The sequence below is a fragment of the Colletotrichum destructivum genome, chromosome 2 (assembly GCF_034447905.1).
Source record: "Colletotrichum destructivum chromosome 2, complete sequence".
Lineage (NCBI taxonomy): Eukaryota > Fungi > Ascomycota > Sordariomycetes > Glomerellales > Glomerellaceae > Colletotrichum > Colletotrichum destructivum.
Window position 1 is genome coordinate 2,225,477 of NC_085897.1, and position 13,377 is coordinate 2,238,853.

The window sequence follows — 13,377 nt, forward strand, 5'->3', positions numbered from 1 at the left end:
GAAAGCCTGAATGTGGTATATACTCTGTACAGTTACCTTTTGCCATTATCAACGCCTAAACTGTCCAGATCCGGACGCCATCCGTTTTTCCCCGTCAAATCCAGTCGTCACAACCGTGGTTGCTTAGTTGTTGCTCCGGCCACTCATGACCCCTGATATCCTCAAAGCAAGATCAAGGATGGACAAGTGCTCGTCCGCGCCATCGACGAGTCTCTTGTCGACCTCGGAGAAGATGAGAAGGATTTTGTTTTTCTGCACATCGGGAACCGTCTCGTCGTAGACGATGGCTTGGTAGAGCTGTACACTTGGTGAGTACGTGGGTCTCGATACCGCAGCAAAAGGTAGCTCACCTGAGTAACGACCTGTCCGGCACTCCAGCCATCGGCAACCATGTTTTCAACCACCTTTGCCACGTTCTGGTATGTATCGCCAGGTCCCTGCGGACGTATGGAGCTGACCAGCTCGTCGATGGTGTTCTCGGGGATGACGCCAGCAATATCCTCGATGATCTTGACTGTGACAGGCTTCTTGTCGATATCCATGGCGTCGTCCCTGGAGGCGTCCCTGTCGCCAGCACCCACTAGTCGCGCTGCGCTTTGTAGGAATGTGATGGCTTTTCGCAAGTCACCCTCGCTACACTTGATGAGTGCATCTAGGGCGCCGTCTTCCAGCTGCACGCCCTCGTTCTCGGCAATGTCCTCGAGTCTCTTCTTGGCGTTGCCCTGGTCTAAGCTCTTGAAGCGAAACTTGCTGCAACGACTGGCAAGAGGGTCGATGATACGCGTGACATAGTTGCAGATGAGGCAGAACCGCGTGATTTTGCTGTATGTCTCCATGGTTCGGCGAAGGGCGCTCTGCGCATCCTGGGTCATCGAATCGGCCTCGTCGAGAATGATGATCTTGAAGGGCGGACAAGGATATCGCTTCTTGTAATCGTTCGTCGGGTTCGTCAACTGCATACGAGCAAAGTCCTTCACCTTCTCACGAACGATGGATATTCCACGTTCATCGGAGGCATTGAGCTCGAGCACTCGCGACTTCATCATTTCCGGACCGTAGAGCTCCTTGGCCAAGGCCAGGACTGTCGACGTCTTTCCCGTGCCGGGCGGTCCGTAGAAGAGCATGTGAGGGAGCTATGTTTCCAGGTCAGCTAGCTGCTTACAGAGGCCAGGGCTGTAAATTCGCAAAGGGCTGTAGTACGTTAGAGGCTTGGAGCGTTCTCTGCAAGATCGTGACAGTGTGGTCTTGTGCTGTGACATCGCCGAGAGTCTTTGGACGGCTGATTTGGCAGATCAGCATTCGGTAATGTGGCAACTCAGGGGTCTTGGACAGACGACACGAACTATTTCTCAACCCACGGCTGCGCCCTTGGTGGTTGCGCAGATTTATCCTGTTTTTGGACCGCGGTCCCGTTCGCAGCGGCCGCCTTTCGGGCCTTGAGATCGAAGAAACTCGCCATAAGGAGACGAAATTTACGGATTGGTGCGAAGCTCTGGACGTGTCGCGCTGGCTTCAATCGGGTTAATCGTGGTTGTCCTGTCCCTTCGTTTGGTGCAGTAGTGACGACCGAGTAAATTCAATTAAAGTACCAGACGCGCTGCTGACCGTGGAGTGGACGCGTGTTGGAGCTTTCTCGGTCGGCCGACAGGGGGATCGATCCTAACCCGCGTCTCGACGAAACCCCACGGCGTTTGCCCCGCCCCACCCAAGGCAGCTGAGCCTCTCAAGCGTCAAAGACACGAAGCTTCTAAACGCATTTCCGTGTGCAAACAAGTACGCATAATTAAGTCTCAAAAATGAATCCAGAAGTTGAATTACCCTGAGTTTTGAGGGATCTGTCTTGTTCCTGGGTCATGCTGTCCCAAAACCTGGATAGTGTTCTGTGCAGCATCTATTCGTTCCCACACATTGTCACATTCATGCATGAGAGGGTTCTCAGGTGGCCTTAGATTCTTGACACAGGGCTCGCGCTGAGAGTCAGTGCTCAATTATGTACCAGTATCGACTTGTATGAAGAATTGAAACAAGAAGCAGTGTGTTTGACTAAATCTCATTTGCATGCCGCTTCGTCTTACTGGACCCTAGTGTCAATATGGCCAAAGGCCAAACGGATTGTCACAAGCAGTACGGTATCAGGTGTGAAAGCCATGGACAGCTAAGGGCGGCAAGGAAACATGTATGGGGAAATGATGGCCGCACAAAATTAGTTCTGCACCCTGGTACTCCAGTGCGACTGGGTGTCTCCAATATAATAAATACCTGGCGTGGGATGTCTCGTTAAAGACGCCTAGAGAGATTGGCAGGTCTCTCTCTTCGAGGTGCAAAGCATCGATTCACAAGCCCAGACCAAAGTCAGTCGTTGTGGGGGGCTACTCGGTCGGGGACCGGGAAGGAGGGAGAGGGATCGGATCGTGCTGGGCTACGAAGTTCAGAGAGGCTAAGCTATGTACCACACCGCAGCGGTTCGTCTGCATCACTACACACTAGAAATTACCCCTCCTGCCCCGCCAAACTACCAATTTATTAGTGCCGCTACTTCGTCGCTCGACCTTTCTGGACGCCTAAAGCTACTTTGTACCAGTGTCCCAGCGTTCCAGCGTCCATCCCATCGGCTGGCGGCTTCCCACCCCCGACTACTTCTACCAGCGAGGCAGCCACCAACAACCAAACCGACCAACCAACCGACCACCACCAACAGAAGTCGCATTGTAGCCGTCTGCAGAAGTCGGTTGACAGTCCTGATTTCGCCTCCATCAGGCTCTTAGGCCGCGCCCGCGTCCACTTGCTCGGTTTCCCATCAACAACTTCACAGGAGGCAAGCGACCGCACGCTCGTTTACTTAGAGCACCTCCAAACCAGAAGAACCGCGTGACCGATCGCCACGGGAACCACGAAGTGCTCAGCCCATCCGTCGCCATGGCGGATCAGTCCATCATTCGCATCACTAAGGTAGCCTACGTCCCACCCCGCCCATCCTCCTTCCCACCTTGGAATGAGGGGTCGAAGTCGCAAGGCTGACATTGTTTCCCGCAAACTAGGAGTTGAGTGACATCCAGCGAACGTCGGATCTCTGTACGACTCCCACATCCTCTGACCGAAGACCTAGGCTGACAGACTGGCAGCTTTGGCTGTTGCTTGCCGCGACGTCGATGTTCGCAACGTCAAGGCCTTGATTATCGGCCCTCACGACACTCCCTACGAATTCGGTTTCTTCGAGGTACACAATCTGTCTTGAGGTCATGCCGTTTTGGCAACATGCTAATCTATATCCAGTTTGCAATCAGGTTCAACAAGGGTCTGTTTCCGTTATTATTAGCAATGTCTCAATCTCGGGACTGACGTGAGAGCAGAATATCCCCGCAAGTCTCCTAGTGTCAACGGAATTACGACGAACGGAGGACGATGCCGATTCAACCCCAACATTTACTCGTCCGGCAAGGTTTGCTTGTGGGTTTACATGGACGTCTCGTGCTTACCTATGGATCGCTAACACCTCTGCAGGTCAATTCTTGGGTACAACGATGCGTGCTATGCTTGCCATAAACCATCCGGCTAACAGCACGTAGAACCTGGCGTGGAGAGCGTGGCGAAGAATGGTCCGCTGCGCAAGGCCTTGAGTCCATCCTCATCTCCATTCAAAGCCTGATGTCAGGCAATCCTTACGAGAACGAACCTGGTTTCGAGGAGGCCAACGATGCATCGGACAAGAAGAACCAGAAAGACTACGTTCAGAAGGTAGGCTTACTCGGTGCATGTAGTGGTGGATCACGAACGGAACTGACTTTGGTACCCAGATCCGTCATGAGACTCTTCGGATCTCCGTCATACAACGTATGGAAGAGTACTTGGGCTTGACTCCCGATGGCAACGCGATTGCCCAGCAGTCTGCAGCAGACGGAGAACAGCTCGAGATGGACACCGAGGACATGGACGACACGAACGTGCCTTTCGAGCCCTTCAAAGACTTGTGTAAACGGAGGTTCCTCTGGTACTACGACAACTACCTGCTCGCCATCCAAAAGGCCAAGACCGAAGTGAAAGACCATCAAGCCTTCGTACGTATGCCGTTCGAAGGCGCTAGCAACGCCATGGATGGCAAATTCAATTACACTGAGCTGGAAAGACGTCTTCGCAATGTCAAGGCCGCCCTCGACAACGAGCTTCTTAAATGGGCCGTAGAGGGCCAGGTTGCGAATGAGAAGGAGATGACGGTTTCTGTCAACCTGCGACACCAGTACCAGCAAGTGGTGCAAACATTCAAACGCCAGGACATTCCTCATGACGTTCAGTTGGAAGACAACAACCCTTTCGTCTGGGTCATTACCTATTTTGGACGACCTATGACGAATCTTGACGGCGGTCTCTTCCGTATCAAGGTTCATTTCAGCCCGAGGTTCCCTGAAGAACAACCCCGCGTCAAGTTCCACACACGCATTTTCCATCATCGCATCTCGGAGGATGGAACAGCCTGCTACTTCCCCAGCTCGCTAAGAAAAGACGATGTGCGTTCTCATATCGAAGCCATCTTCACTGCACTGGAGGAAGAGGATCCAGCCTACGACCCTAGAACTCTGGTGAACCCCGAAGCCCATAAACTCTACTGGGGAGGCGCCGATGGACGCAAGAACTACAATCGTCGACTTCGCAGATCGGTGCAGCAAAGCATGGAGTAAGTAACAACCCCACGGCCACATTGTTTGCTTGTGAACTGATTTTTGTAGCGATTTCTGATGTTGTTCTGGGCATTGTAATTTTACATGCCCGATGTGTCAGATTGCAAACGAATTACACAAGCATACAACATCTGTGTGTATGTGACACGGCTTCAGTACATAAGCCAGCCTTCACTCTTAGGCGGAGCGACTGTGGCCGATTAAGTCGCCTTTGGTTTTACCTGGGTTCACCTCGGTCTTTGAGAGACTGGACGGCGTTTACGGCATGGGAATCAAGCATACCAGGAACGGGTTAGGGGGTTGGCCCGTTAGACTCCAGTAGATACCTCGATTAATGACGCAACGAAAGACGCTCTCTTCAAAATCCTGGCACGAAATGTTTTCTTTCGAGAAAGGGAGTTAAATAATGGCATCCATGATGACAAGTTCTTCCCACGTGGCCGGAGCCTATGTTCACCGTAACGCCAACCTGTCCATGCAACCTAGGTACCAAGTCGTAACCTCATGACTCCTTAACAAAGCATCAATCATACGTACATCCGTCTGCAGGATGCTGTTCCTCCTTAGGGGCGGGCAGTCGAAGACACCCTTAGCCAAAATGACATCACCACAGCTACCGCTTGCCTCCCTTCGCCTTCTTGTCGATCTTGTCCTTCCCAGGATTATAAGGAGCCGCAACGCCTATGAAGGGCCTCTGATTGCCTCCAGAATCCCCTTTGAACTCATATGACCCATTTGGCCCCAACGTAGCCGGCGCGCCCTGACTTGGTCGCGCCATTTGGTCTGCGTGAATCTTGTCGAGAGACTCGCCGACAACAGCATATTGTGACCAGTTAATGGGTGGACAGCGCACCACATTCTGGGGTTTAGGCAAAGTTTCCCAAGGCTGCGGCTGCGCCCGTGCCTTCCCTTGCCTAGCGCTGCCCTCTCCAGCCTCCTGGCCAGCTTTCTTGCCCTCCGACCCCTCGTCCGAATCGGAGTCGGACTCGGGGAACAGCCTGTCGCCTTGCGCATGCACCTTGCCTGCTCCGAGGTCGGCGAGAAAGGCAGTGGGGTTCTCCACGGCGGCATTCTTTGCAGCACTGAGCGCCTGGATATCGGCGGTCGCCTTCCTCGATTGCATCTGCAGGATGGAGATGGCCGATTTGAGGGCCAGGACATCCGGATTGGAGTCGAAGTCGATGGGGTCCGGGCGCGGCGGGGGAATAGCGGCCGCAGTCGGCGGCTGGGAGATGTGAGTAAGGACCGGACGATCAACGGCGAAGGGTGCCACGGGGTCGGACAAGCGGGCCGGGGGGAGGGTCGGGGTTATGGGGCTGACGGGGGGCCGGGCGGGGGACGAGGTGCGGGAGGTGCGCGGAGGGGTCTGGTGCACTGGAGGGTTTGTTGCGCCGGCCGTGGACGTCGTGGCAGGTGTCGCGGCGTCGGCCACAGACGTAGATGGCGGTGGAGCTGTCGCTGGCGCCGGCGCGTTCGAGGTACGTGGAGAAATCGAATCTGTGGATATTGTAAGGCCAGGCATGGTGGGCGACGCTGGCGACTTCCTCACAAAAGGAGGATCGTGGTGGTTTGTTTGTTCGTGGTGGGTGTGTAAGCGGTAGAATCGAGCATCGGAGGTTGGCATGTCCTCCTTTGGTGGGGTTAGCACCAAGGAGGGGAAAAGTGGCAGAGCCATGGGGATCGGAGCTGCAAGTGCACCGTGCGTACCTCTCGCGTGCGGATTGCTCGGCAACTTTGTCAGCGTCGTGGTCGCTAGCGCGAGCAGAAGCAGCTGCTTTCAGCTCAACTCAGGGTCAGGTGGGACCCGTGGAATTTGTTTCCAACACAAAGTCGCGTCGCGATAGTTCGGACGACTGGTGGTCGGCCGGATAACACAAACCATCAGACATGTTAACGGGTTCTTTTGACATCGGGCGTGAAAATGACGTCGTTTGTTTGTTGTCATCCCTATTAGGCCCAACCAAAACTGCAAAGGTCGATGCTAGCTACAAGCCGGGGTATAAGAGGTCGACAGCCGGATGGACGGACGTTCGCCGCCGGGAAGTGCTATTTGAGAAAAGCGCGGCTGCGAGATGTCAAGATCTTAATCCCCAGAGCCGAGGTGACGGGTTCCTTGCGACTGCGATTGCGATTGCACGTACCAGGTGCCCCGCTTCTCAGCCAGGGGAGGATGAGAATGATTGGCCAAAGTCCCGAGATCTTTTTCCCAGCCAAGACTCTAGGATAAATGTAGTTAAGCAAAGGGCGGAATCAGCGACGCTGAAGCGACTCCGGAATGGGTCATCATGAGTGTAAACATTGAGTTCAACTCGCAGAAAGAGCGTATTGTTCACATCTCGATGTTCTGGGAATGACGTCGGGGATCCGCCGCTACGATTAAGGTTTTTCCTTTCACCTTCCAGATTTCCCTCCGAACGGTGTGGTCTGCCGTACGTCCGTAATTTGTCCACACGCTTTTCACAATGCACAGTTAACTCGTCCGTAAGCCCGGCGCACTACAGTGATGGTTGTAAATGCAGCCAACAAGAATCAGTCATCGGGATCTCCAGGCTGGGATCCGATGTGCTTCGGCTGTGGGGCTACAGCTTGAGAGTCACATGGGATCTACTTTTCTTCTTCTTGTTGTTTCTTCCTTCCTTTTTCATCAACACATATGCAATAGCAAACTATTGAATTTTGGAAGAAAAAAATTGGGCCTTGGTATCCTAGTACAAATCAGGAATTCTTCTCGTCGCCGGCCGAACAGGCCACCAGGTCCCATGAGACGTGGTGATGGTGTGGTATTTCTCTCTCTCTCTCTCTCCGAGTCGCTAGAGAAGATCAAGTTTCTTCCACCTTTGAGCTTGACAACTGCCGTTCAAAGCCAACTTCCAGTCTGTTGGGTTTCATGACAAAGAACGCTGAGCCTCGATACGGTAAGCTTGTTTAGGTGCTTGATTATGGATCTTGTTTTTGACCCAGGGACTCGGGAGAGCCGGCGTGTACTTCAACAGCATCTCGGCAGGCTAACAAAGGACGAAACATGACACCGTCGGTTGGAAAGCAGCGTTTTGCTGCGCCATTGTCAATGTTCGCCCTCTGGGACATGCTCCTGCCTCCTGCGATACATCACACAGAGTGCCAATATCGTTTCGGCCGGCCAATGCCCTCTCCATCCCTGACATGGCACTGACCATGGATGATATCGGGAAAGGCGTCCATCAGGACTCAGGGATCTCTGTACCACATCGATAGAGAGACACCAGACTCAGGAGGCGAGACAATGAAAGTCATATCGACCTCTACCAACGTTGGCATTAGCGTGCATCTAGTCCCATGGTGGCGTCCACTCAGGATGCGAGTACGGCAGACCGGACAGTCATCGCCGAGGAGTCTGGCTCTCCATCACGCAAAGCAAGAGCTAAAGAGATGGGCAGCTGAATGCCAAGAGGCATGGACAAGGCACGGCTGTCCACCAAGGGGAATTGTGGGAAAGTGCGTTCAAGCCAGTCCTCCCTACTCCTTCCTTGGATAGTTACCACGAGTGGCCCCTGAGGAAGGCATGGCTTCCAAGACCTTCCCATGCTTTTTCTTTCTTTCATTCTCTCTAGGGCGTCCTTCTCGCACGCTGCTGCCACGAGGCCGTTCCATTCTGCTCGGCGATCTGGTCTAATTCTATTCCTCTTTCCGCATCGTCCTCACCACTTCCCCTTTCCCACATTTACAGTTGATCGAATATACAATCTCACGACTCCCACTTTTCAATCCCGACTTCTTGGTCTGTATCGCTATCAACTACCTCTCCCCTTTTCACCCTCTATACATACCTACTTCCCAATACCTTATGCGACGATTGAGTAATACCAGTCACCCCCACCTACCAAGGCATTCGATTGCGCTATCACTGCCGTGTCCGAATCAATCCACTCACGGCATCGGTGCTTGATCAACAGGCGATTTATTCTCGCTACTTGAACAGAACAATGCGTCTTCTCCATCGACGTCAGAACAAGAAGAAATATCTGCCTCCTCTTCCTGGCCCCGAAGACAACCAAGACACGCTCGCTTTATCAACACCACTGCTGCCTATTCGCAATTTTTCCTACCCTGCCGCAGCGCTCCAAACCCCACCAAACACCTTCCTACAACCCGTTTCTCAATCAGCCAGCCGCCCTCCTGTGGACGACGCTTTTCAAAACCCCCACACGAAGGCGCGACCTTCCAGACCAGGTGGAGGCATCGAAACCTCCTTTTCCTGGGCCTCCTCTTATATTCCCTTGCGAGGGGAAGAACTTCTCGTTTTCGCAAATCTCGAGCCATCAACTTCAATCAGTGGACCAGAGGCGTTTGCCTACGGTTAGGGACCGGTTCCTGAGAAGAAGGAAAAGAAACGGAAAAGCCTTCTCGGGTTTCCAACACCGCAACGAGACAGGAAAGCCCATCAAGTCAGACAGACTTCCGACAACGCGAGAGATACGAGTCAAAACCAGCACCCCGGTGAAGGATCACTGTCCCGGGCTTCTAGAACATCGTCTAGGACTGCGAACAGTGTTCCATTCAAGAACGCATTTCCCAGAAAGCGCCTTCCGTTCCGGCACAAATTCGCTACACCTGCCGATCTGTCGCCCGCCTATCCACACTCGCCTAGCTCACCACGACCGGCATCCAGCTCAGGTGTGGCAGCTGTCGACACGAGAACACCTCTGCACAAAATTGGTCTGGCTGTAGACGAAGAGGACAATCATCCGGGCACGCTGCTTGAGCTTGACGACGACGACGACGACAACGAAGACGAAATGGGTCTCAGACGCAGAATCTCGGAGATGGACTTGAGAATGTCCCCTCCGAGACGTATGTTGTCAGACCAGTCGCAGCAATCTGACTTCAGCACCTCAGCTGCCAGTATCAGTGGAAACACAGTGAAATCGAAACCAGAGGAGAAGCAGAAGGCTAAGGATGGGAAAACCCGCTGGATGAACCAACTGAAGGACTGGTTCAGTGTCGGCGAGCCATCCTCTCAAGACTGGAAACAGTTGAAAAAACAGGAGTTCCACAGACATGGGGTTGCCATGAATGACCCCAACGCAAGCGCAAAGCTGCACGCCCCCATAGGGGCAATTCCCGAGGAGGCCATCAAGCCATCTAGTGGCCCTGACCCCGAGACTCTTGCCAAGAAGCGAGCTGCGAATCGCAAGAAGCTTCCCCGAGCGTACAGCGGGTGCGAGAGAACCTCGGGGTCTATCTCTTCTGAGTCGTCCACAAACAGCAAGGAGGTTAACCCAATTGCGCCGTGGGCGTAGGCGCCTGTGGGACCGTGTCTTTTCAGGGGGGGGGGGGTTACTCGGGTCTTTTCTGAGGCGGAGACAGTGCCAGTCAGTGTGGGGGATGTGATGAATCAAAACGAAGCCATGAAGATGATGATGATTTGCTTGTATCGGTTATGCAGTATACCCGCTTCTGGACGCCAGGGCTGCCAGCCCGTAGCAGAAGCCACGTTGGAATTTCGGATCTTGCTTGAGAAGTGCCACAAAACAGAAATGGATGGTTAAAAGATCTGCCCTGAGCGAGTACTAGAGCATTATAGTCTGATGAAAGCTGAAAATTTCTACATAATCGTGGCCGAAAGTGACATCCCATACATGTGCCATCATGTGCCAAAGCGCGGCTTGATGTTGGTTCAGAGTAAACAAGCATGACGTCTGTGGAGATTGCAGACCCATGGACGGTAGATCTGGAACCGACAAGCAAACAAGAACGTCGATGACGGGCAGATCCCCGTTTTGTAAACCCGGACTTCTATGGGCCCGAAATTTTGGGGCCATAACTGTTCTCGGCGTTTTCATTCCAGAGTCACCGAGGTCAACGGCTCTTCACGATGTGATGATATACTGTAGCCGCGCTTGTTGGGAATTCATCTTATTGAGCAGAAGACCTTGGTCGGAGTGGAGAGACATCGTGATTTACCATCAGATCGTGATCAGGCTAAAATGGCGGGACGCAGAAGCCAAGCGCAATACCAGTCTTGTCGAGGTACGTACGCCACAGATGTCTAGCGAGTGAGTGAGTGAGTGAGTGAATGGTGAGTTGTTTGATTCCAGCCAAGGACCCAGGCTCTCCAGCTGAAATCCTATCAGCGGAGAATGGCTGTACCCTAATCGATTGTCCAATCCAGTGCAGTATTCTGACGACGAGCTTTTCGCGCTAGAAGCAGGTTGATGATCGTGCGTGCTTAATCCCTGATTTTGCTGCAGAATCCAGACGCGCTTGTTCAGCTGCTCCCACAGTTGCCACGGTCATCTCGGAGGTCGTGCTGTGCTTGTTTTCCCCTCCACGCGCTATCCGGAGCTTAACTCCGGACTAGTGGATATCGTAATCGGCGGGTAGCCCCCCAACCCACTGGCCCAATCGGCGATCTCTGGTGCCAGCGCCACGGGGCCCGTATTTCCGCTTTCGGTGATAGCACGGGTGCCAGTCCGCTTCAAATGACGTACATGACCACACATAGGTGCAGGAAGCTCTGGCCTCTCGTTCTGTCTGTGATGGTGCGGTTTGAGTGCTTTGTGCACCCCTGCCGTCATTGAGACGTCTGTCAAGTGGGCTGTAACTCCGACGTAGGTCCTTAGGTAGTGTTAACTGTTTTCGCCTTGAGTTCTTGAGTTGTTTGTCTGCTTTCTTCATCCTCTGTTTCTATACAACTCTCCTATTGGCATTTCCGTCAAGGTAGCATTCTTTTCATATACCCCTCACAACTTACAGTCGCGCCCGCTTCCAAGGTGCACTCGGAATATAGACCAAGCCCACGACGACACCGATCGTTGTTCTCAAAGCAATATGTCCTCACTGTGGGGCACGAGAAACAAGAAGGACGATGACGATGCTCCGGAGGGACCTCCCGAGGAACGGGGGTCAAACGAGTATCCGGCGCGGGGACCCGACGAACACACCCGCCTGCTTCCGAACCGACTCGACAGCGACAACAGGCAGTACCTGACGCCTGACGATCCAGCAGTGTCACCGTACAATCTCTGGACGGTGCGGGTGATGCGATGGGCGACGGTGCTTTTCACAGCCCTTACTTTTACGTGGTGGACTCTCACTTTGGTTTCCGTTTTTGTCACGCCGCCTGGCATGCACACTCGCGGCTCGGGCTTCCAAGCCTTCAGCTATTCGAGTCTGGCACTCTTTACCCTATTGTTCACCCTCGTCTTCTTCGGTGTACCGTCTAAGGCTGTCCGCATTTTGTCTATCTTCATGGCCTTCATGCTCTTTGTCGATATGGTTCTCATCCTCGCCGTGCAGAAGAATCGCTACGAAGAGACGGGCGTCGGGGTTGCTAGTGTCGTTTGTAAGTTACACTCCACAACCAAGATGAATTCATTAATGAGAAATCGACCCTAGGGGCTTTCCTCATGAGCTTGTGGGCACTGGCTTGCGACCGAACCGTGAAATGGGGCAAGGCAGAAGAAGAGGAGCGCTTGACCGGCCGAGTCGAGACGAGACGTACGGTCTGGGAATGGACCGAGGTGCTCATCTCCACCGTGGCCTATGTGATCCTCTCCGTGGTCATCGTTTTGATCACGGCCACTCTCATTCTCCGATCTCTGGATGCTGGGTTTGGCCCGCCGGGTGAGCAGTACTGGGTGGACGGAGACCAGTACCGGATCCATGTTTACTGCGACGGTAATGGCACCGATGCCGCAGGCACCAAGCTACCTACTGTTTTGTTTGAGGGCGGCGACCTGCCAGTTGAGAACGGACTCTGGCAGTTGGCGCAAAATGCTTTGAAGAATGGATCGATTTCGAGGTACTGCTTTGCCGACCGCCCAGGGTACGGATGGAGCGACACTGCGCCTAGTCCGCTCTCGGCCGGCATGGCAACTGATGCGTTGAGCGAGGCTCTCGCACGAGCCGGCGAACACGGTCCTTGGGTCCTGGCGAGCGCCGGCATTGGCTCCGTCTACTCCCAGATCTTCTCCTCTCGACATGGCAGAGAGGTTAACGGTCTCCTCCTCATTGATCCTCTTCACGAAGACCTCCTACATCGTATCTCGGACTCAGGCAGAGGGTTTATGTACTGGCTGCGCGGCGTTCTTTCCCCTCTCGGGCTTGAACATCTGCCAGGCGCCGTTTTCAAAGGGCGAACGAGCGCGGATCGTGTCTGGGGCCGATCTGCCAGACAGGGCGGAAAGTATCTTTTCACAAAGTTGCAGGAAAGTCTTGTGGCCGATACTCTCACCAAGCGAGAGGTGATCAGTAGCAAGGCGATTCAATACCCAGATGCGCCTCTGGTCTTGATTAGCTCTGGCGAAAACATCCGGAAGGATAGCGAATGGGAGGACAAGCAGAGAGATCTCAGTCATTTGACGAGGAACTTGAAGCATTGGGATATTGTCGACAAGGCGCCTCATAATGTGTGGGAGACACTGGAAGGACGCCAGAAGATCGAAAAGAGGCTTCGCCAGATGGTCCATGCATGAAGAGCAAGTAGCCATTGCTAACTTCATTGTATTTCACACCCGATTATCTATTTTCCTATTGTCTTCTTCCTCTTCATTCTTGTGTCCCTCATGTCGATTGGTTGGTTGCATACGGATGATAGGTGGATTTTCTTGGGTCAGTTTGATCGCAGCGTGTTTGATGGGTAATTAGGAAAGGAAATGATGAGAGCGATATGACTTTAAGAAACTTTTGACCTGCGGGGGGATGACGAAGATTGTCTGGGGCA

At 53.4% G+C, this 13,377-nt stretch overlaps 5 protein-coding genes across 5 annotated transcripts; 3 read left to right on the forward strand and 2 right to left on the reverse strand.

Moving 5' to 3' along the window:
• Position 1: 1 nt before the first annotated feature.
• CDEST_02894 (Putative AAA+ ATPase domain, ATPase, AAA-type, core, replication factor C) lies at positions 2 to 1,601 on the reverse strand. Its single transcript, XM_062919053.1, has 4 exons — positions 1,344 to 1,601; positions 1,201 to 1,279; positions 351 to 1,133; positions 2 to 297 (listed from the first exon to the last, which is right to left on the reverse strand). Exons 1-4 carry the CDS (start codon positions 1,457 to 1,459, stop codon positions 124 to 126), a joined length of 1,152 nt encoding a protein of 383 aa, XP_062775104.1. The 5' UTR covers positions 1,460 to 1,601; the 3' UTR covers positions 2 to 123.
• Positions 1,602 to 2,578: 977 nt separating this feature from the next.
• On the forward strand, positions 2,579 to 5,236 carry CDEST_02895 (Putative ubiquitin-conjugating enzyme E2, ubiquitin-conjugating enzyme/RWD). Its single transcript, XM_062919054.1, has 9 exons — positions 2,579 to 2,949; positions 3,039 to 3,072; positions 3,123 to 3,217; positions 3,274 to 3,295; positions 3,351 to 3,447; positions 3,502 to 3,513; positions 3,567 to 3,735; positions 3,795 to 4,669; positions 4,722 to 5,236. The coding sequence occupies exons 1-9, from the start codon at positions 2,917 to 2,919 to the stop codon at positions 4,729 to 4,731; spliced, it is 1,347 nt and encodes a 448-aa protein (XP_062775105.1). The 5' UTR covers positions 2,579 to 2,916; the 3' UTR covers positions 4,732 to 5,236.
• Position 5,237: 1 nt separating this feature from the next.
• Positions 5,238 to 6,690, reverse strand: CDEST_02896 (Putative ZZ-type zinc finger-containing protein). The gene has a single exon (XM_062919055.1). It carries the CDS (start codon positions 6,346 to 6,348, stop codon positions 5,287 to 5,289), a length of 1,062 nt encoding a protein of 353 aa, XP_062775106.1. The 5' UTR covers positions 6,349 to 6,690; the 3' UTR covers positions 5,238 to 5,286.
• A 1,945-nt stretch (positions 6,691 to 8,635) lies between these two features.
• On the forward strand, positions 8,636 to 9,952 carry CDEST_02897 (uncharacterized protein; the record flags this gene model as incomplete). Its single annotated transcript, XM_062919056.1, has 2 exons — positions 8,636 to 9,008; positions 9,099 to 9,952. 2 exons carry the CDS (start codon positions 8,636 to 8,638, stop codon positions 9,950 to 9,952), a joined length of 1,227 nt encoding a protein of 408 aa, XP_062775107.1.
• Positions 9,953 to 11,206: 1,254 nt separating this feature from the next.
• CDEST_02898 (Putative alpha/Beta hydrolase) lies at positions 11,207 to 13,347 on the forward strand. The gene is made up of 2 exons (XM_062919057.1): positions 11,207 to 11,997; positions 12,051 to 13,347. The coding sequence occupies exons 1-2, from the start codon at positions 11,484 to 11,486 to the stop codon at positions 13,127 to 13,129; spliced, it is 1,593 nt and encodes a 530-aa protein (XP_062775108.1). The 5' UTR covers positions 11,207 to 11,483; the 3' UTR covers positions 13,130 to 13,347.
• Positions 13,348 to 13,377: the final 30 nt, after the last annotated feature.